The sequence below is a fragment of the Beta vulgaris genome, chromosome 4, assembly GCF_026745355.1.
Source record: "Beta vulgaris subsp. vulgaris cultivar EL10 chromosome 4, EL10.2, whole genome shotgun sequence".
In the NCBI taxonomy this organism is placed as follows: domain Eukaryota; kingdom Viridiplantae; phylum Streptophyta; class Magnoliopsida; order Caryophyllales; family Amaranthaceae; genus Beta; species Beta vulgaris.
The window spans coordinates 24,945,027-24,968,866 of NC_079205.1; the positions used below are offsets into that span (position 1 = coordinate 24,945,027).

Below are 23,840 nucleotides of genomic sequence, written 5' to 3' on the forward strand. Positions count from 1 at the left end.
ACTTTCTAAATTGGGAAAGGACCTTACGACTCGTTCTGTGGTTCGAAGGTCGAGAGGATGTCTTAGATACCCCACTTCCTGTCGTTATTGATGAATTAACTGAAGCAGACAAACGTCGTGCTAAATAGGCTAATGATAGGTCTATACCAATCACTTCCCTGATAATAGCAGCCATGGAGCTGGGCCTCTAAAAGAGGTTCGAAACCAGGGATGCCTACACGAACATGAAAGAGTTGCAGGCCATGTTAACAACTCAGGCCCGAGTTGAGCGGTATGAGACTAATAGGGAGAACCTAGAGTGTCACGTGAAGCCGGGTAAAGTTGTTGGCCCCAATGTTTTCGCAATGATGGGTCTTTTCGAAAACATGGAACGACTTGGATTCCCTTATAGGGTTGAGTTGACTACTAATATCGTTCTCCATCCATTGCCTGACAATTTCAATCAGTTCAGGATGACCTATAACATGAATGAGTCTAAAAATACTTTGCAAGAGATGCATGGGTTATTGGTCAATGCTGAGAGGAACATCCCTAAGGAATCAAAGAAAGAGGTTTTGATGGTTCAAAAGGAAAAGGTGTTAGTCGAGTGCAAACACTTGATATTGTAGTTGGGGACATTTTCTAACTTTTTGCGGAAATAAAACAATCTTTAACTAAGAAAGAGATAAATACATAAACTTAAAAGATATAAGAACACGAGAATTTTTACAAGGAAAACTTCCTAGGCCCAATAGGAAGAAAAACCTTGACCACGAGGGTTTTTGACTCAATTCTCTTTAATATACTTAGGCCAAAAGACTCTCTTTTGTACAACCTAATATTGGACCTTCTGTGTTCCTCTAGGAACTTGTTCCCTCTCACCTTGTTCCCCAAGAACAAGTGACTTTCTCTCTTGACTTCACTCGAAGTCTTTCTCTTTCTCTTTTTCTCTCGAAATGATTACAAATTTTGTTTCACACAACCCAATCTCTAATACAGTGAATAATAATGAAAGAAGAGATGAAACCGAATATACTTTCACAGAAAATATTACAATAAAATTCTGAAAGCATAATTCTCTGTTCGTTACAACACAACTATTAGTAGATAATTGATTGCCGCATGATCTTCTCCACGAACATAGTGGGAGCTAAAATTCAGCCTCACTCATCCACTTTGTAGTCGTTAGAAATCCGTTGGAAGTTGTGCTGTTACGGTTCCAAATCTTCAGCCACGATCACACGCCTTAGAATTAGGTGGGCTGTAGTGGGTTGTTGTAGTTCCTAAAATCTAGGAACTACTTTAACAACCCTCCTTTTTAGGTGCTGGAAGTTAGCGCCTCACAAAGCTTTTCATCAATTAGCATTTTCATTTCCTGCCCATATACTAGCTTCCAAGAATATTATGGTTTCTAATATTTTACAAATTAAAGTCCATAATATTAATTATTGGTCACAAACACAAATAAAGTTAATAACTTAATTTTTTATTAAACTCCTAATCAATTCTCCATAAGTTATCAAACATGATATTTGTGATATAAAATAGTAAACCTGAGATAAAATAACAAATCTAGATTATAAGATAAAATAAAATAAATAAATCTAATAACACAAAATAAAATAAATAAATCTAATAACACACGAAATAAAAGAAACTAAATTAATCAAAGATAAATATTTGTCATCATCAAAATAGTGAATACAACAATATTCCCCCTTTTTGATGATGGCAAATAATTGGTAAAAAAATTTCATTTTTTCGTTTTTAACGAAAGGAAATAAAATCAGAAAACAGCAAAACAGAAAAAAAAATAACACACAACCTAAGTAACTAGACTCAACTAGGACTGGAAACAGGAATGAGCAAAACATGCATAGGAACTAAGGAAAAATTTGACTATACCAATAATAGCTCTTCCCCCTTTTGTCATTATCAAAACTAAGGAATGAATCTGCAGCACTAGAGAGTCAACAATCTAGGCAGCAAGCAAGTCGCTCAAACAGATATCTTATAATATTAGCCATCCAAGCACACCAAAAATACGAAAAGTAGAAAAGCAGCAATATGGACAGCAGGTAATAATCACTATGCAGAGTACAAGAGTAAAGAGAAAATAGTAGAGACTAAAGTACTTCATGTGTCTCAAAAGGACCCATAAAGATAAAACAGAAAAGAGATTGTTTAACAAATATTACAGCCACAAAAACTTGTCCAATTATGCATAATTAAAAAGAGAGATTAGCGCTTGGGGCGTTTAAAGAGGGTGGTGACCATAGAATCAATTTTGGAGACGACACCATCTACTTTGTTCCTAATCCCCATATCAGCTTGCTTAATAGCCACCAGTTGTTGCTGCTGCTGAGAATCCAAAGTGGAGACAGTGGCTTCAATGACATTGATCTTAGAGTGCAGGAGAGTCAGGGAGTCTTGAATTTCCCGGAGCATTCTGTGAAGTCCAGTGGTAGACAGCAAAGGGAAATCAACAGCTGTTGAAGGAACTGGATCCGAGTCAAGGTGAATAAACACATCTTCACCTTGATCCTGCTCCTTCAGAGACTTGGACCCAGCAAGTCGTTGACTCTTCCTCACAGACCCAACAGGAACTCCCTCTTCACCCAGTTTCCTCATAACACCCACTTCCATCTGAACGGGTGTCTCCTCCCTCTCAAAGTCCAGCTTCCCATTAACCAACCTTTAACTGAGTCTTGATAATGTGTCCTTGGTTAAGTAATTTTCAGGTTCAAGACAGAAGGAGGGACTAGCATGAAGTTTTACTTTGCAATTTTTGAAGATGGTAGAGAGAAGGTTTCCATAGCTAACTTTTTTATTATGAGAAATGCAATGAGACAGATGAGAAATTATCAAAGAAGGGAGGTTGATTTTGATGTTCATGGCAAGGCAGTACATAATGGAAAGATCCATTAAACTAGCCTGGGTTCTTTTTGAGGAGCGGGGTAAGACAAAACGCCACACAAATTGAAATAACAGTTTATGGAAAGGGGAAAGTTCTTTTTGATCTAGGGACAATGCATTCGGATTTCCATTCAAGAAAGCAAGAACTTTGTCATTAGAGACTCCATTGATATTCAGTTTTGTTCTACCCTTAACATACTCTTTATAACCCTCAATTGGAACTTCAAACCACTCCCCCAACTTCTTCTCAGTTATGGTTACAACTCTTTCACTTACGACACTCACAAAAGCTCCCTCAATGATATTAAAACTGGAACAAAAATCACGCATTTCTTTTTCATATAATCCATCATCTAAACTAACAACTTTTGTCCATTTCTGAAACCTTAAAATGTTCAATAATTCCAACCACTTTGATTTTTTGCACCATGCAATATCTATACAAAAACCTACAAGAAATTGAGATGATTTGGATTTCTTACCCCTCTTAGTTGGAACATGAATTTCCTGTTCTTGGTCGCTTTCCACTTCACATTCTCCCTTTTCATGTTTTGGAGAGAGAGAAACAGGGGCAGAGGATTCAGCTTTCGACTCAGTTGAATCTTCTTTGGTTTTTGATGATTCTTGAACGCTAATGTCTTCTAGTGATGGGGTTTTCTCCATAGGAAATTTTTCTTGGTCACCGAATTTTTTGCTGTGGGAAGACATGGTGAAAAAGTTTTGGAGAGAGGTTGAAGATGAAAGATGAAGGAGGAGAGAGAGGAATTGATGTGAGAGTAGAGAGGTGTGAGGGGTCAGTAATGTGAGGAGTTAGTGATGTGATGGGTTGAGGTTAAAAAGCAATGATGAAGCCGTGTGAAAGTAAATAAAGGGGTTAGGTCCAGTGAAACTGTTTATGGGGTTTTGGGAAGAATTTAATGAAATTTCTCCTTTTAACTTAGATTAACCGAACTTGCAATTTTGGCCATATTACATGTTAACGCATTTATGTACATAATTTAGGAGAGATAGATAGAAAAGATAATCAAAGAATTTTGAAGGAAAAAATAAGAAAAGAAAAAATAGAGAAAGAAAAAATTACTCTTGCTTATAATAAAATTTGTCCACATTGTACAAACTACTTACGTATCAAATTATGTGCAAGGACAATTAGGGTAATATTTAAAGACAAATGTGAGTCCTTATACTTGACCCTAGGTGTATGAAATTTATTCATGAAAGTTGCGGGGCATCTTAGTAAGAAACGATCCTTAGGGAATTAACATCATTGGTACATTCAAACAGTTCTTATCATTCCTAGTTCCGAGCGTATCTTTTCAAACCTGTCCCTAGAGAGAGGTTTAGTCAATATGTCAGCTATTTGATTTTTAGTGGGACAAAATTCAACTTTGACTAATCCTTTTTCTACATCGTCCTTTAAGAAATGATGGCGAATGTGAATATGCTTGACTCTAGAATGATGAACTGGATCCTTGAAAATGCATATAGCACTTGTATTATCACAGATTATAGGAACACACTTAAATTTTATGCCAAAGTCGCGTACCTGTTGTTTGATCCATAATACCTGAGAACAACATGCAGCTGCTGCTACATACTCAGCTTCGGCTGTTGAAAGAGCAATAGTGTTTTGCTTCTTTGAACTCCAAGAAACTAAGCTTGATCCTAGGAACTGGGCAATGCCTGAAGTGCTTTTACGATTCACCAAGTCTCCAGCATAGTCAACATCAGAGTAGCTAACTAGATCAAAGATGTCACTTGGAGGATAGAATAAACAAAGATCATCACTTCCTTTTAAATATCTAAGGATCCTTTTGACTGCTGTCAAATGGGATTCCTTAAGATTTGATTGGAATCTAGCACATAAACCAACACTAAAGGAAATATCAGGCCTACTAGCAGTTAAATAAAGTAAGGATCCAATCATACCTCTGTAGAGTTTCTGATCTATAGGCTTACCACTTTGATCCTCATCTAACCTTGTTCCTGTTCCTATTAGAGTATGGTTGATTTTTGCTTGATCCAGCCCATATTTTTTCAGTAACTCCTTCACATATTTTTGCTGATGGATCATTGTTCCTCTTTCAGTTTGTTTGATTTGCAAGCCGAAAACGAAGTTTAATTCTCCCATCATGCTCATTTCAAATTCACTATGCATTAACTCAGCAAATTCCTTACAAAGAGATTCGTTAGTGGCACCAAAGATTATATCATCCACATGAATCTGAACTACTAGAATGTCTGTTCTTTTAGATCTACGGAACAGGGTATAACACCCCTGAATTCCGAGTGATTCATTAAATTAAATAATATTAAAATTCTATAGAAAATTCGGTAGAGTTCCGTTTGAAAAATGGACTGCCTAAAATTTAATTTAGGACTGGCATCCGAATTTTAAACCTGTTTCAACAAATCAGCAATCCAAAATCCAAATTCCCAACAACTCCACCCATTTCAAATACCAATGAAATTCCTGTATAACTACTCGAAATCCAAACGTGTTATTCCACGATTATTACGAGAATAATCGCTACGGAAGAACTACTTGCACCAAAACTAATTTAAAGCTTATTTTAAACTATTACAACCCAACCGAATAAAGATTTAGGTGGATTGATATTTACAACCCTAAGTCTCAAAATATTGATTATATATAAGAAATGCACCAGAACAGAATTATTATAACTATATTTACGCAAAACTAGTGGACGTTGCTCTCCGCCCATACCCGACTCTAAGCCTTCATGTACCTGCATATATCAAGCATGTAGTATCAGCCAAACAGGCTGAGCAAGATTCAATACTGTAAAGCCAAATACATATGCAGGTAGGATGCATTAATTATATCCTACAAATCATTCACTTTTGCAACCCCAATACTAAATAAAACATTGTAAAATATTTTTCTTCATTTCTTTTCCAAACCAAATACTTTTCTATTTTCTCAACTAAAACAGTTTCTTTCAGAATCTTAGAATCATAAATCTATGGAATGGAACGAACTTTTTTCCCATTGGGCTAGCTAGGCCCTCTAGGTAACTATTAGATAAAGACCCCTAGTGTGCACACCCCACAAACGGTCAAACCGTAGCAGAAGATCTAAGTCTGAGGTACTGATCAACGTACCCCCCAACTATTCTGTACTGTCGAGACTATCCCAACAAAGTTCCAATTCCTTGAGACACCATAAATGCAATCCCAACCAGTTTAAAAATATAAAACTATCTATAAATCTTTTCTGTAACTATTTTATAATTTAAGGTTTGAAAACAAACTATCCGTATTAGGAGAAACATCCTCCTATTCAAACCAATCTCAACTCAAGAGAGATACATACCTTTATAATCGTTTCTCGTAAATATGAAAGTTTTAGTTGAAATCTTATCTTTTGTAGACCTTTCTTGTAACTATTAAATATTTAAGTAAGGAATCTTACCTTTTAAACTATATCAAACCAACTAGCTCAGTCAATACGGCTCCTCAATGAAACCGAAATCTACAATATAAATGTGTGTACTTCGTAAGTAAAAGACTTGGATACAACTAACTCTAGTTCACAAGCCATCAACCTTTTCTAATTTCACATAAAACATCAAACAAACATATCATGTTCTTTTACCATATAAATGACTTTCATGTTCTAACGTCTTAGTCAAACCGTCTAAGTCAAACCGTCTAACTTAAACCGTCTAACTAAAACCCTTACCAAATTAATCAAAATCATCTCACTTTATATAAAATCAACATTAAAGAATCATATGTTCATATGGTAACTCAAAAGTTCATTATGAAGCAATCATATGAAAAGTAGAGTTTTAAATTAATTATATAAAATATGAAATTTGAACAGAAACTTTCTCCTATGAAGTACAAATCAAGCGTTTCTTGATCCTATTTTGAGTAAAATTTCAATACGAACAACTTTTGTGAAATAGTATTTAACAAGCTTCCTACTAATCTAAACTAACTATAAACTCATGAATGAACATTCAACTCAGTAAATTCCACACCCAAACACTAAAAATCAAAAACCCCAATTCAATTTCAATCTAAAAACCCTAACTTCATAATTTCAAAAAAAAAATTAAATTAGTTGAGGAATTCATCTTACCCACTAATATAGAAGATTGGGGATGAGAAATAACTTGCAAACGCCCCTAATTCGAGCACCAAATACTCCAAATTACAACAACGACGACCCCCCTTTTCTTTCTTGCACCGCCTACTTCTATGGTGTCACCTCTAATGGCGGTTGTGGTTGTGTCGTCGGCACGGTGGTGGTTGTGTGATGAAGGGAGAATGTTAAAGATTTTGAGAGAAGAAGATGGTGAAGATGGTGAAGGTGGTGAAGATGTTGAACGGTGGTGAAACACCGTTTATGAATGTCGTTCTTTTTGTTTTGTTATTTTTTTTTCTTTCCTTTTTCTTTTCTTGTTTTTATTTTTCCCTTTTCCCCCTTCTTACATATATGTGAGTATATTTCCTCTTATTACTATTATTAGTTAAATTACTTAATAAACTTGTCCCATTATAAGCATCTAAATTATTTACAAAATAATTCCTAAAGATAAATGAATTTAATTATTAAATAAACTAAAATATATAATATAGTTAATAAAATAAATAATAAATTGTTTCAAAAATCGGGGTATTACAATCTACCCCCCTTAAAATAAGTTTCGTCCTCGAAACTTGAAACAATTCTTAAACTCGTAGAGAAAATCCTATCAGTTACTTTAGCTCATTAACTTTACATGTTTAGCCAACTATCTATTATTACAATACGAAGGATAATAACTATATAGTATCAAACTTGCACATAAACTATCTCACTAGCATACTCTCAACATGCCATTAACTTCCAAGTAGGATCAAACACTTAATACAACTCAAAATTATCTTTAAATACTAAGAATTGAAATGAAATCATACTAATTCCACCCTCCATAAAAAAAATTACTTACGTCCTCGTAACTATAAGCGTACCTATTGAAATAGGTGGGGATATTGAGCTCACATCGCATCCTCGGATTCCCAACTAAGTTCATCGTCCTTGTGGTTCGACCACAATACTTTCACCAGTTTAACTTCTCCATTCCGAGTTGCTCGAACTTTACTATCAAGAATTTTCATAGGGACCTCAGCATATGAAAGGTTATCTTCTAGTTGCAATTCATCAGGTGTGAGTACATGTGAGGGGTCACTAATGTAGCGACGAAGTTGAGAAATATGGAAAACGTTGTGAACTCGAGCTATCTCCGATGAATTTAGGGCTTAACTTTCCCTTCATCCCGAATCGCATTACTCCCTTTATACGAGAAACTTTCAAGAGTACTTTCTCACCGACTTCAAACTTTGCATGTCGTCGGTATTTACCAGCATAACTTTTCTGTCTATCTTGTGCCGCTTTCATTTTCTGTTGTATCAGTTTTACTTGTTCTACAGTTTCTTGGATCATTTCAGGACCAAAAACACAGAATTCACCAATATCACTCCAACAAAGAGGACTACGACACTTGCGGCCATACAAGGCTTCATATGGGGCCATTCCTATTGAAGAATGATAGCTATTATTATATGAGAATTATATCAAGTCCAGTCTATCTTCCCACGAGCCTTGAAATTCTAAGGCACATGCCCTCAACATGTCCTCGAGTGTTTGGATAGTGCGCTCTGTCTGACCATCAGTAGCAAAATGAAATGATGTACTCCTTTTCAACCGTGTCCTTAAGGCTTCTTGAAGCTTCTGCCAAAAATTAGATAAGAATCTACTATCTCTATCGGACACAATATCCTTTGGCACACCATGTAAGCGCAAAACATTCTTCCTATATGCATCAGCTAGCTTTTGATGTTTCCATGTATCTTTCATTGGTACGAAATGAGCAGACTTGGTGAGTCAGTCCACAATGACCCAAATGATTTTATTACCATTAGGTGTTCTTGGAAGTCCGGAGATAAAATCCATAGAAATTGAGTCCCACTTCCACATTGGAATCTCTAAAGGTTGAATTTCGCCTTGAGGTCTCTTGTGCTCAAACTTGACTTTTTGGCAAGTCAAGCACTTGGAAACATACTCGGCGACCTGTTGCTTCATGTGAGGCCACCAAAAGATGATTTTGAGGTCTTTATACAACTTGTCACCTCCTGGATGTACCGAATATGGAGTCAAATGAGCTTCACCTAAGATTTTCTTCTTCAGGTCAGGTATGTCGGGAACACACCACCTATTCTTATTACGAAGACTCCCGTCTACATGGATCTTAAAATAAGCATCTTCAGTATCTTGAACCTCTTCCATCTTTTTCTTCAGAAGTGCATCAGTAGCTTGGTTCTCCTTAATCTCATCGTACACATCTGGTTGCAATGTAAGGGAGTTAAGCTGTGCTCCAACTCGGATAAGTTCGACACCAAAATTCTGAAATTCATCTCTAAGTAACCTTCTCGAAAGTGTTGTGACAATGAGTGAGAAGATTTCCTGCTAACGCATCAGCGACAACATTGGCCTTGCCTTCATGGTATTGAATCTCCATATCAATCCTTAATCAGCTCTAACCATCTTCTTTGTCTCATGTTCAACTCTTTTTGCGTGAAGATATACTTGAGGCTTTTATGATCAGAGTATATTTTGAATGAAGTACCAAGCAAATAGTGACGCCAAATTTTAAGAGCAAAGACTACAGCAGCTAATTCAAGATCATGAACTTTTAATTGTCTAGACGCATAAGCTACAACTTTCCGTTTCTGCATAAGCACACATCCAAGGCCATTTCTCGAAGCATCTGTATACACCTCGTAGTCTTGATCCCCATTAGGTAAATTTAAGACTAGAGCTGTAGTAAGACGCTCCTTCAACATCTGAAAAGCCTTCTCACAATCATCATTCCATTCATACTTGGTGCACTTCTTCATTAAACTTGTCAATGGGCGAGCTATTTTGGAAAAATCTTTCATAATCTCCTATAGTAGCAGCTAGACCAAGGAAGCTGCGAATTTCAGTCACATTCTTCGGAGTAGACCATTCAGAAACCGCTTGAATTTTAGATGGATCAACTGAAACACCCTCCTTAGAAATGATATGACCCAGAAAAGCCACTTTCTCGAGCCAGAATTCACATTTGGAGAACTTTGCATACAAGTGATTTTCTCTCAGTATTTGCAAAACAGCACGGAGGCGTCTTCATGTTCACTCGCATTCTTTGAATAATCAATATATCATCAATAAACACCAATAACGAATTTATCCAAATAAGCTCTGAATACCCTGTTCATTAAATCCATGAACACCGCTGGAGCATTAGTCAAGCCAAAGGGCATAACTGTAAACTCATAGTGTCCATAACGGGTACGGAAAGCTGTCTTTGGAATATCTTTACCTGCAACACGAAGTTGATGGTAACCTGATCTCAAGTCGATCTTAGAGAATACTCCTGCACCGGCCAGCTAATCAAACAAGTCATCTATCCTTGGCAATGGATACTTGTTTTTCACAGTGATGTTATTGAGTTCTCTGTAGTCAATACACAATCGTAGGGTACCATTCTTCTTCTTCACGAAAAGAACTAGTGCACCCCAAGGTGATACACTAGGTCGAATGTAGCCTTTATCTAGCAACTCTTCTAATTGAGTTTCAGTTCTCTCATCTCAGCAGGCGCCATTCGATAAGGTGGCTTAGATATTGTCCCATTCCAGGTACCAAATCGATGTTAAATTCCAAATCACGCTTTGGAGGCATATTAAGAATATCATCTGGAAACACATCTTGATACTCATTCACAACTGGGACATCTCCGAGCTGTGGTCTTTCCTTACTAGTATCATGAATATGGCAAAGGTACATAGGGCATCCCTTCCTTAAATAAGACTTCAATTAAGAGCAGAAATAATCTTCACTGGACGTGACTATAAAGCACATGAACACCCTTATGACTCTCTATTGTTACTTTTTGTTTCGGACAGTCTATCTTGGCTTTATACTTTTCTAGCCAGTCCATCCCAGTATTATATCAAAATCTTTCAAAGGAAAAACTATTAGGTCAGCGAATAAGGTAGTTTCACCATAAGCTATAGGGACATCTAAATACATCCTATTACATGTGACACTTAGACCACAAGGAACGGAAATATCGGCCTCACAAGGTGTGACCCTTTCTAAGTTTAACCTTTTTGCAAAAGTTTCAGAGATAAATGAATGTGATGCACCTGAATCAAATAGTACGTAGGCAGGTGTAAAATAGATAAAGTATCGGTCACTACATTCCCCTGGTCATCTGCATCTGCTTGCTTAAGATGATTAAGGTTGCCCATGTTCTTTTTCTCAAGACTTCTCTTAGCCCGAGCAGCATTAGTAGTTCCTGCGCTACGATTTGTAGCTGCAGAAGTAGTTGGGCGATTACTAGCTGTACTAGCAGTGGGTGTCCTCAACACCTCATAATTGCGGCCAATCTTAGCATCAGGGTTAGTGAAACACTCATAAGCTCTATGCCCCTCCTTCTTGCAATAATTACACGTCACCTTATTGCCTTCACAATCCCTCCCTGGATGATTGTTTTCACATCTTTTACAGAAATAACGACGAACAGGTCCTGGGTTGTTTTGGGATTGAGATTGGCTCTAGGCTTGGCTACGGGGCTGAAACGAACTCTGAGCACTCCTTGAGGCTTGTTGACTCTGACCTCCTCTATTGAAGTTACCCCTAGGACCCCGATTATCAAAGTTTCTGCTCTTGTTTTGACTAAATTATTGCCCTTATCCCATTGTTGGGTACTTTCTTTTGTAGGAGCTTTCATCTTTTCTCCAGCTTTCCTTCTCTCCTTGATTCTCTCGGCATTGCTAGCACGAGTATAAACTTCGTTCAAGGTCGTGAAGTCGGCCGCTCCCATATTGCTAAGAAGTTCAAGATCAAGTTTTTCTTCGAACCTCTGAGCTCTTTCTTGTTCATTTGGGACCAATTCAGGAACGAAACGAGACAACTCAAGGTATTTAGTATAAAAGTGTTGGACAGACATATCTCCTTGCTCCAAATGTTCAAATTCAGATCTCTTCCTTTTCCTCATATGAGGTGGGAAGAACTCAGCACGTAGCGCCTTCTTGAACTCTTTGCAACCAAATTCCTTTGTCTCCACCTCCTCAAAACCATCCTCATCGTATGTGACTTTGGTGGTAAAATTATCTTTGTTGTTTGTCCACCAGATATCAGCATCTTCAGTGAGATGGTAGGCTGCGGAGTCTACTCTCATCTCTTCAGGGACCTGGAGAGTGACGAAGATCTTGTCAAACTCTCTAATCCAATTCTCCATCTTCACGGGGTCGCCTTTTCCATCATACTTAGGCAGCTTCTTCCCGTCAATTGCTTTATGCACAGCAGCAACTTCAGTGATAGCTACTTTGCTAGTGCTAATAGTAGCAGCTCGTGCTTCCGCTAGCAATTGCACAGCCTCAGTCATGGCCTTATTAGACTCGGCCATCTGGCGCATCAAAGCGCGCATCTCTGATGATTTACTTCTTTCGCGCTTGTGCATCTTGTAAGCACTACATAAGGTAAAAGAACTTGAATCTCGATAAAACACGAGTATAACACATTGATTGTCATAAAAGAATATTAACTCTAAATCACGATATACAAAAACAATCACATAATTAATATAAGCATATAAACAACACAGAATATACACTTCCCGTGTATAACCCATCTCACTTTCTCACCTCGGCTTGTCAAAATTTTAGTTTCCTATCATCTCTAACTTAACCCAGTCCTTTATTAACCTAGGCTCTGATACCAACTATAACACCCCTGAATTTCGAGTGATTCATTAAATTAAATAATATTAAAATTCTATAGAAAATTCGGCAGAGTTCCGTTTGAAAAATGGACTGCCTAAAATTTAATTTAGGACTGGCGTTCGAATTTTAAACCTGTTTCAACAAATCAGCAATCCAAAATCCAAATTCCCAACAACTCCACCTACTTCAAATACCAATGAAATTCCTGTATAACTACTCGAAATCCAAACGTGTTATTCCACGATTATTACGAGAATAATCGCTAAGGAAGAACTACCTGCACCAAAACTAATTTAAAGCTTATTTTAAACTATTACAACCCGACCGAATAAAGATTTAGGTGGATTAATATTTACAACCCTAAGTCTCAAAATATTGATTATATATAAGAAATGCACCAGAACAAAACTATTATAACTATATTTACACAAAACTAGTGGACGTTGCTCTCCGCCCATACCCCGACTCTAAGCCTTCATGTACCTGCATATATCAAGCATGTAGTATCAGCCAAACAGGCTGAGCAAGATTCAATACTGTAAAGCCAAATACATATCCAGGTAGGATGCATTAATTATATCCTACAAATCATTCACTTTTGCAACCCCATTACTAAATAAAACATTGTAAAACATTTTTCTTCATTTCTTTTCCAAACCAAATACTTTTCTATTTTCTCTGCTAAAACAGTTTCTTTCAGAATTTTAGAATCATAAATCTATGGAATGGAACGAACTTTATTTCCCATTGGGCTAGCTAGGCCGTCTGGGTAACTATTAGACAAAGATCCCTAGTGTGCACACCCCACAAACAATCAAAACCGTAGCAGAAGATCTAAGTCTGAGGTACTGATCAACGTACCCCCCAACTATTCTGTAATGTCGAGACGATCCCGACAAAGTTCCAATTCCTTGAGACACCATAAAGGCAATCGCAACCAGTTTAAAAACATAAAACTATCCATAAATCTTTGGAAAAATTGACAAAAATAAGCTAACCTTTACCCGGTCTTCCACATTTAAGCCAACCATTTGATAATCCAGAGTTAATACAACCTTTATATCATTTAAACTAATATTAGGACAGGGGACTCTTGTTACCTGCTAACACAGGTTGCAGCAGGTTTGTTGGAATTAATTTTTTTTCCTTTTTTTCCTATAATTAATTAACACCATTAACCCAACCTCACCACTTACCACCATTAACCCAACCCCACCACCAACCACCGCTAATCATGTAACCCATCCCCACCACCACTAACCTAACCCCACCACCGTTGAAGCTAACCCCACCTACCACCAACCGAGTCACACCACCACTATTAACCCAACCCCACCACAAACCCAGCCCCCACCAGCACCAAACCCAGCCCCACTACCCTGTCAATTTAGTCCCACCACCATTGTCAACCATCCCAAAACCACCCTAAAGCCTTAAACCCCCAGCCGGAAACCATCCAAACCCCAGCCCAAAACCACCAAAACCCAACACAGACCCAAATCTGGAATCCACCATAACCACCCAAACCCCTAGCCCGAAACCACCATTTTCCACCCACTGCACTAAGCCGAAATTACAAAGGAGAAGTCAGTGATGGTGGTGGTTGTGGTAGAAGAGAGAGAATAAATTGATGGCAGTGTTGGTGGTGGTGTCGGTGAATGAAGTGGAGGAGATTAAGAAGTGGTGGTGATGTCGAATGAAGTGGGAGGAGGAGAGAGAGGAGGGGAGGAGATTAGAAGAAAGAGGGAGGAGATTAATTAAAGAAAAAAGAAAAAAATCAAAATATTTTTCATCGGTTACGAACAAGTTATAGGTAATCTGACCTAAATTTGGCTTAAATGATGCAAAGGTTGTATTATCTCTGGATTTTCAAAAGGTTGACTTAAATGTGGAAGACCGGGTAAAGATTGGCTTATTTTTGTCAATTTTTCCTAAATCTTTTCTGTAACTATTTTATAATTCAAGGTTTGAAAACAAACTATCCGTATTAGGAGAAACATCCTCCTATTCAAACCAATCTCAACTCAAGAGAGATCCATATCTTTATAATCGTTTCTCGTAAATATGAAAGTTTCAATTGAAATCTTATCTTTTGTAGACCTTTCTTGTAACTATTAAAGATTTAAGTAAGGAATCTTACCTTTTAAACTATATCAAACCAACTAGCTCAGTCAATACGGCTCCTCAATGAAACCGGAATCTACAATATAAATGTGTGTACTTCGTAAGTAAAAGGCTTGGATACAGCTAACTCTAGTTCACAAAGCCATCAACCTTTTCTAATTTCACATAAAACATCAAACAAACATATCATGTTCTTTTACCATATAAATGACTTGCATGTTCTAACGTCTTAGTCAAACCGTATAAGTCAAACCGTCTAACTTAAACCGTCTAACTAAAACCCTTACCAAATTAATCAAAATCATCTTACTTTATATAAAATCAACATTAAAGAATCATATGTTCATATGGTAACTCAAAAGTTCATTATGAAGCAATTATATTAAAAGTAGAGTTTTAAATCAACTATATAAAATATGAAATTCGAACAGAAACTTAATATGAGCATAACTTTCTCCTACGAAGTCCAAATCAAGCGTTTCTTGAGCCTATTTTGAGTAAAATTTCAATACGAACAACTTTTGTGAAATAGTATTTTTGCTAGAAATGCCCGCAAACTGCCTAAAAACGCAAAATACGAACCTGAACTGGTAATTCTACGAATTACAGCACACTATATTCATTTGAACATTAACAAGCTTCCTACTAATCTAAACTAACTATGAAACTCATGAATGAACATTCAACTCAGTAAATTCCACACCCAAACACTAGAAATCAAAAACCCCAATTCAATTTCAATCTAAAAACCCTAACGTCATAATTTTAAAAGAAAACTTAAATTAGTTGAGGAATTCATCTTACCCACTAATATAGAAGATTGGGGATGAGAAATAACTTGCAAACGCCCCTAATTCGATCACCAAATGCTCCAAATTACAGCAACGACGACCCCCCTTTTCTTCCTTGCGCCGCCTACTTCTATGGTGTCACCTCTAATGGCGGTTGTGGTTGTGTCATCGGCACGGTGGTGGTTGTGTGATGAAGGGAGAATGTTAAAGATTTTGAGAGAAGAAGATGGTGAAGATGGTGAAGATGGTGAAGGTGGTGAAGATGTTGAACGGTGGTGAAGCACCGTTTATGAATGTTGTTCTTTTTGTTTTTTTATTTTTTTTTCTTTCCTTTTTCTTTTCTTGTTTTTATTTTTCCCTTTTCCCCCTTCTTACATATATGTGAGTATATTTCCTCTTATTACTATTATTAGTTAAATTACTTACTAAACTTGTCCCATTATAAGCATATAAATTATTTACAAAATAATTCCTAAAGATAAATGAATTTAATTATTAAATAAACTAAAATATATAATATAGTTAATAAAATAAATAATAAACTGTTTCAAAAATCGGGGTGCTACACAGGGTTCTATCAACTTTACCTCTTACAAAATCATTAGAAAGTAAGAATTTTGAGAGTCTTTCATACCATGATCTAGGAGCTTGCTTCAGCCCATAAAGAGCTTTATCTAGCTTATAGACATGGTTAGGAAGATCAGGGTTTTCGAATCCGGGTGGTTGTTCCACATAAACGTCTTCTATTAAATACCCATTTAAAAAGGCACATTTGACGTCCATTTGGTACAACCTAAAACCCATGAATGCAGCAAAGGCAATCAAAATTCTTATTGCTTCTATTCTAGCTACAGGATCAAAGGTTTCATCGAAATCAATACCTTCTTGTTGATTGTACCCTTTTGATACGAGTCTGGCTTTGTTCCTTATGACTATTCCATGCTCATCCAGCTTGTTTCTGAAGACCCATTTCAGCCTAATTACCTTTTGGTATTTAGGCTTGGTCTCAAGATGCCAGACCTTGTTCCTCCGGAACTCATCCAGTTCCTCTTGCATGGCATTGATCCAGTCATACTCCAGTAGGGCATCATTGTGATCTCGAGGTTCTGTCATGGACAAAAAGGCTTGGAAAACACAAAAAAATCTAAGTTGGGATCTCGTCTAAGTTCCCTTTTCGATATCACTTACTATTAAATCCAAGAGATGGGATTTCAGGTGTTTCCAGGGTCTTGGTTCAAATCTCCTTGTCTCTACTCCTTCAGCTTGAGGATCTTCAGTTGTTTCATTTTCTGGATGAATTTCTTCTGCCTGTTCCTCCTGAATGACTGCATCAGGAACAATTATCTCTTCTTCAAGAATATGCTTTTTGTCAGTACCTGCAGGTGTTAGTTCCTCATCAAGGTTCACTGACTCTTCAGAACGAGTCAGTGCTATTTCAAAGTCATTTTCATGACATTGTTCCTGCATGGAGTTAGTTTCATCAAAAATAATATGGACACTTTCCTCAACACACATTGTTCTTTTGTTGTAAACTCTATATGCTTTACTATTTAAAACATATCCTATAAAAACAGCCTCATCACTTCTAGCATCAAACTTTCCTAAATTGTCTTTACCATTATTGTGTACAAAACATTTACAACCAAAGATTCTAAAATAAGAGATGTTGGGTTTTCTTCCTTTCAATATCTCGTAAGGGGTCTTCAAGAAAATGGGTCTGAACATGACTCTATTAATGATATAGCACGCCGTGTTCACTGCTTCAGGCCAGAAGTTCTTCGGAAGATTGCTGGCTATTATCATTGTTCTTGCCATGTCCTCCAAAGTACGATTCTTCCTCTCCACCACGCCATTTTGTTGTGGGGTCTAGGAGCTGAGAAGTTGTGGTCCAGTCCTTCATTACTGCAAAACTCATCAAACTTGGAGTTTTCAAACTCCTTACCATGATCAGAACGCAAATGCTTAATTTTAAAACCACTTATTCTTTGTATTCTTTTAGCAAAGTTTACAAATTCATCAAATGTTTCATCTTTGCTATGAAGAAAAATAACCCAAGTGTGTTGAAAAATCATCAACTAGAACAAGTACATATCTCTTACCAGATCTGCTTTGGATTCGAACAGGGCCACATAAGTCCATATGAATCAATTCAAGAGGACTTTGTGTGCTTACCATCTTCTTTGGTTTGAACGAGGATCTAACTTGTTTTCCTTTTGCACATGGTCCACAAACTTCATGATTTGAGACCTTGATTGTTGGTAGACCAACAACTAAGTCCTTACCACTTAGCTTCTGAGCAAGGTCATACTTGCGTGACCACACCTTTTATGCGAAACAAGTGGTTCATTGTCGATAGCACTTAAACAAGCTAGATTATTCCTAGGAACCAGGTTTAGGTCAACAACATAAGTGTTTCCCTTCCTAGTTCCTTCCAGAATCTTGGTGCCTGTTCCTGTAATACTTACTACACAACACTCATCAGTAAACTTCACATTGTTCCCTTTATCACAAAATTGAGAAATACTAAGTAGATTGTGTTTCAAACCCTCGACCAAAAATACATTATCTATGGAATGTGACTTAGACTTTCCTACCTTACCTACAGCTACAATATTACCTGTAAGATTGTCTCCAAATGTCACAGTTCCTCCATCATAGGCTGAAAGCGAGAGAAATTTATTTTTGTCTCTAGTCATGTGCTTAGAACAACCGCTATCGAGGTACCACAGGTTGTTTCCCCTAACTTTAGCCTGTATCCAAAACAATTAGTCAGTGGTAGGAACCCAGTCTGACTTGGGTTCCTCTGTCGGGCTTGTTTCTCTTAATTTTCCACACTTGCTTAACTAAGGAGTGTTCATCTCAATATGTTCTTCTCTGGAGGAACAGTCAGACACTAAGTGACCACTGTTCCCACAGTAAGACATACTCGGCTGCTTGGAAATCAACATATTTTTTCATTTTATTTTTCTTTTTGTGATTGAAACCTAATCCATTCCTTCCTTCATTTTTATACTTTTGTATCCAACTCACTGGATCAGGAAGTTTTGTTCTTGAAGATTCCAATTTCCCTTTAAGTACCAGATATTCATTTTTATCATGTTCGAACTTTAGTTTTTCGAAACCGGATCTGGTATTTATAGAGGAACTGGTTCCTTCAGGAACAAATAGTTTCAATTCAGCCATCTCCATATTCAAGAAATAATTTTCATTTTTAGCATTTTCAAAAGCTTCTCGAATACGTTGGTTTTCATCAAAAACTTCAAAGAATCTTTCCTCAATATTTGCATTTACTTTTTTAAACCAATTTGAATATTCTTTGGTGACTTCCAAGGCCTTTTCAGATTTTCTTCTCTAAGCGATTGCCTTGTAGTCATCCAAAGTTTCCAAAAGTAAGTTTTAATAATTGATTCTTTGAAAGTTCTTTTAACTCTTCTTCAATAACATTAATGCGTACCTTATTGCTTGGCAAGTCTTCTTCATCATCTGTCTTTGCCATGAGACATAAATGAGCTGTTTCCTCTTCAGGTGGTTCCTGCTCCTCGTCAGAGTCTGATTCTCCCCAAGCAATTACCATGACCCTTCTCATATCAACTTTTGAGAAATATTTTTGTTGTTCCTTTCCTTTCTCCTTGTATTTCCTTTACCTTGTCATTTTCCCAAAGGGACATTCCTTTATAAAGTGTCAGGATTCCAACTTTGACAGCTTAGCTTTCGGCTTTTTCAGTTTTTCCTTTTAATTCTTGTTAAGAATTTCTTGAATCTTTTCACGATCAAGCTGCTTCTCATCATCAGTTTCTGAATACTTTGTTCTCGATTGAGAGCCAAAGCTTTAGGTCTACTAGAGTCAGCTCATGAGTTCCTGATGTATTCATGAGTCAACAAGGAACCGAAAGTTGTTCAATATTGAATGTGGTGAAATCTTTTTGTTTCAAGCAAGCAGTGACTTTGCCATCCATTTGTCATCCTGAGGAGACTCTAAGTACTTTCGTACTTGTTCCTTGGAGTAATGACCTTCCTAGGGATTCAAGCTCATTATATGTTGGAGAACCTTGTGAGCAATTCTGAACTGACTCCTTAGGCTTCATTTGAATAGCTCATATTGTGCATGAGCATATCATTTTGACTCTTACTTCGCTTGTTCCTTCGTGAGTAACTTGAAGAAGTTCCCACATTTGCTTGGCTGATTTGCATCCATGATTCTATGTTCATGGGACCAAGCCACAGTGGAGAATCTTTTTGGCAAGTTGTTCATCTCCATCTTTCGAAGTCATCTTTTTCATATTTGAGAGAGGTTTGGGTGTCTCGCCTTTTTCATTTTTCTGTGACTTCAAGTCACCAATTCTATCACTCTCCAAACTTGATATTTTCAGCCTTGATGAAAATTTCCATACGATTTTTCCAGTATGGATAGTACTTGCCATTAACATAGGTGGACGCTGAGTTGAGTAACCTTCTTCCAATCTTTCTCCCGAAGTGTTCATTATTACGAAGTACTAGCTCCTCAGTGTTAACTGATTTTGGAGGAACCGGGCTCTAATACCAATTGTTAGTCGAGTGCAAACACTTGAGCAACTACAAGAGGGGGGTGAATTGTAGTTGGGGAGATTTTCTAACTTTTTGCGGAAATAAAACAATCTTTAACTAAGAAAGAGATAAGTACATAAACTTAAAAGAAATAAGAACACGAGAATTTTTACAAGGAAAACTTCCTAGGCCCAATAGGAAGAAAAACCTTGACCACGACAGATTTTGACTCAATTCTCTTTAATATACTTAGGCCAAAAGACTCTCTTTTGTACAACCTAATATTGGACCTTCTCTGTTCCTCTAGGAACTTGTTCCCTGTCACCTTGTTCCCCCTGAACAAGTGACTTTCTCTCTTGACTTCACTCGAAGTCTTTCTCTTTCTCTCTTTTCTTTCTCTTTCTCTTTTTCTCTCGAAATGATTACAGATTTTGTTTCACACAACCTAATCTCTAATACATTGAATAATAATGAAAGAAGAGATGAAACCGAATTTACTTTCACATAAAATATTACAATAAAATTCTGGAAGCTTAATTCTCTGTTCGTTACAACACAACTATAAGTAGATAATTGATTGCCCCATGATCTTCTACACGAACATAGTGGGAGCTAAAATTCAGCCTCACTCATCCACTTTGTAGCCGTTAGAAATCCGTTGGAAGATGTGCTGTTACGGTTCCAAATCTTCAGCCACGATCACACGCCTTGGAATTAGGTGGGCTGTTGTGGGTTGTTGTAGTTCCTAAAATCTAGGAACTACTTCAACAACCCTCCTTTTTAGGTGCTGGAAGTTAGCGCCTCACAAAGCTTTTCATCAATTAGCATTTTCATTTCCTGCGCATATACTAGCTTCCAAGAATATTATGGTTTCTAATATTTTCACAAATTAAAGTCCATAATATTAATTATTGGTCACAAACACAAATAAAGTTAATAACTTAATTTTTGATTAAACTCCTAATCAATTCTCCATAAGTTATTACATGATATTTGTGATATAAAATAATAAACCTAAGATACAAATAACAAACCTAGATTATAAGATAAAATAAAATAAATAAATCTAATAACACACGAAATAAAAGAAACTAAATTAATCAAAGATAAATATTTGTCATCAAAATAGTGAATACAACAAAAAGGTTTCAAGAAGAAATTGGCAAGAAATAAGGACAAAGGCAAGCAAGTTGTCGTTGTTGCTAAAAAACCTAAGCAAATTGCCAAGCCAAAGGTCGCCGCAGAAAGCAAGTGCTTCCACTATCACAAGATAGGACACTGGAAGAGGAACTGCTTTGTATACTTAGAGGAAAAGAAGTATGAGGCTTCAACTTCAGGTATATTTGTTATAGAAATCAATTTGACTTTGACTTCTTTATAGGTATTGTATACCGGTTGTGGTTCTCACATAATTAATGATGTGCAGGGAATAAAAGAAGTATGAAGCTGGCAAAGGGCGAGGTAGAGCTGCGCGTTGGATATATAGCACGGGTTGCTGCACTTGTCATAGAAAGATATAGTCTACATTTGTTATCTGGCTTTGTCTTAGAACTAAATAATTGTTATTTTGTTCCTTCGATAACTAAGAACATAATTTCAGTTTCTGTTTTGGATTCTGAAGGGTTTTGTTTTGAAATTAAGAACGAATGTTTTCCATTTCCTGCAATAATATGTTCTGTGGTGCTAAATTGAGAAATGGCTTATATGTGCTCGATAGGTCATTACAAGTCTATAACATAGATAGCAAGAAACAAAGATCAAATGATGCAAACCTAACCTACATTTAGCATTGTTGAATGGGTCATATAAACCAAAAGTGTATCCAAAAGTTACAAAAGGATGGTATTCTTCCATCATTTGATGTATGTGAATCATGCTTAATGGGTAAGATGACAAAATCACCGTTTATTGGGAAGGGTGAAAGGGCCAGTGATCTCTTGGGCCTCACACATACAGATTTTTGTGGTCCTATGAGCATAAGGCAAGGGGAGGGTTTAATTAGTTCATTACCTTCACTGATGATTTGAGCAGATATGGATATGTCTACTTAATGAAACATAAGTCGGAATCTTTTGATAGATTCAAAGAGTTGCAAAGTGAAGTACAAAATCAATTTAGTAAGACAATAAAAGCACTGCGATCTGATCGTGATGGCAAGTATTTGAGCCAAAAATTTGATGATCATCTAAAAGCTTATGTTAACTCCACCATGAACACCGCAGTTGAATGGTGTATCTGAAAGAAGGAATCGAACCTTGCTAGATATGGTTCGATCAATGATGAGTCTTGCGGATCTTCCGATTTGTTTTTGGGGATATGCTCTCGAAACAGCTGCACACACACTGAATAGGAGCCCGTCAAAGGCTGTAGAAAAGACTCCATATGAGTTATGGAATTGAAAAACTCCAAACTTGTCTCTTCTTAAGATTTGCAAATGTGAGATCTATGTAAAGCGGTTACTATCAGACAAACTTGCACTCAAGTCAGATAAATGCCTCTTTGTGGGATACCCAATAAAGAAAAGGGGTTAATACTTCTATAACCGTCAAGAGAACAAAGTGTTTGTTTCTCGTGATGATGTCTTTCTTGAAAAAGAATTCTTTTTTCGAAAGACATGGTGGGAGTAAGATAATACTCAGAGAAATTCGAGATGAGCAACAACTGGACATGGCTCACACCATGTCAGAGACGGCTTGACAAGACGAAAGTCATGTTCAGGAGATGACGTATTCAACGCATGAACCTCCTAACGTCCTACTTGAATCTCATTCAAGCTAAAATCTTCAAGATGTTGAAGAAACCATTTCTCTTGATGCTCAGGCCCCGCGTAAGTCTACTAGACCAAGGATTCAAAATAAGAAGTTGGTTGATTTCCTGTTAACTGAAAACTCTAAAATTATGATTTTGGAGAATTCAAAACCTACTACCTACAAACAAGCTTTGACGAGCCCAGACTCTGAGAAATGGCTTGAGGCCGTGAAATCCGAGTTAGACTCCATGGCTGAGAATAAAGTTTGGACCCTGGTCGACTTGCCTGATGGGGGTTAACCCTATTGGATGCAAGTGGGTGTTCAAATTGAAAACAGACAAAGATGGAAATTTCTATGTCTACAAAGCAAGACTGGTTGCAAAAGGATTCAGGCAAATTCACGATATAGACTATGATGAGACTTTTTCTCCAGTAGCAATAATGCTTAAGTCACATGGCATATCGCTTAGCAAGAGTAAGTGCCCGAATGAGCCTGACGAGTTAAAGTGAATGAGTAGCATCCCTTATGCTTTGGTTGTAGTATCTATCATGTATGCCATGATAAGTACTCGACCAGATGTTGCATATGCCTTGAACATGTGTAGCAGGTTCCAAGCAAATCCAGGAGAAGCACACTAGACTGCAACTAAGAGCATCTCTAAGTACTTAAGGAGTACTAAAGGCTTGTTCTTAGTCTATGTAGGACAAAGTGAGTTGGTTGTTGAAGGTTATACTGATGCAAGCTTCCAAACCGACAGTGATGATTACCGCTCTTAGTCAGAGTACGTCTTTGTCTAAATGGAGGAGCAGTGAGCTGGAAGAGCTCAAAGCAAAGCTCTGTAGCAGACTCTACGACGAAATCAGAATATTTAGTAGTAGTTGAAGCAGCTAAGGAAGCAGTTTGGATAAAGAAGTTCTTGATAGAGCTGGATATCATACCTAGTGCTCTGGAAGGGATTGAGTTGTTCTGTGAC

The 23,840-nt window shown here is 37.1% G+C and overlaps 2 protein-coding genes across 3 annotated transcripts; one reads left to right on the top strand and one right to left on the bottom strand.

The window, feature by feature from the left end:
• The first annotated feature begins 224 nt into the window (after positions 1-224).
• LOC104907668 (uncharacterized) lies at positions 225-608 on the top strand. The gene has a single exon (XM_010696626.1). The coding sequence runs from the start codon at positions 225-227 to the stop codon at positions 606-608; it is 384 nt and encodes a 127-aa protein (XP_010694928.1).
• A 9,981-nt stretch (positions 609-10,589) lies between these two features.
• On the bottom strand, positions 10,590-16,147 carry LOC130591244 (uncharacterized). Of its 2 annotated transcripts, XM_057394249.1 has the most exons (3): positions 15,607-16,147; positions 14,819-14,878; positions 10,590-13,161 (listed from the first exon to the last, which is right to left on the bottom strand). In XM_057394249.1, the coding sequence occupies exon 3, from the start codon at positions 12,585-12,587 to the stop codon at positions 11,406-11,408; it is 1,182 nt and encodes a 393-aa protein (XP_057250232.1). In that variant the 5' UTR covers positions 12,588-13,161; positions 14,819-14,878; positions 15,607-16,147; the 3' UTR covers positions 10,590-11,405. The 2 variants fall into 2 exon arrangements, with proteins under 2 accessions (XP_057250232.1, XP_057250231.1); XM_057394248.1 differs by lacking the exon at positions 14,819-14,878.
• Between the last annotated feature and the right edge of the window lie 7,693 nt (positions 16,148-23,840).

Excerpts from the sequence above, each read along its gene's own strand:
- LOC104907668 (XM_010696626.1), top strand. The coding sequence starts at position 225 with ATGAAAGAGTTGCAGGCCATGTTAACAACTCAGGCCCGAGTTGAGCGG.
- LOC130591244 (XM_057394248.1), bottom strand. The coding sequence starts at position 12,587 with ATGGGTTATACACGGGAAGTGTATATTCTGTGTTGTTTATATGCTTAT.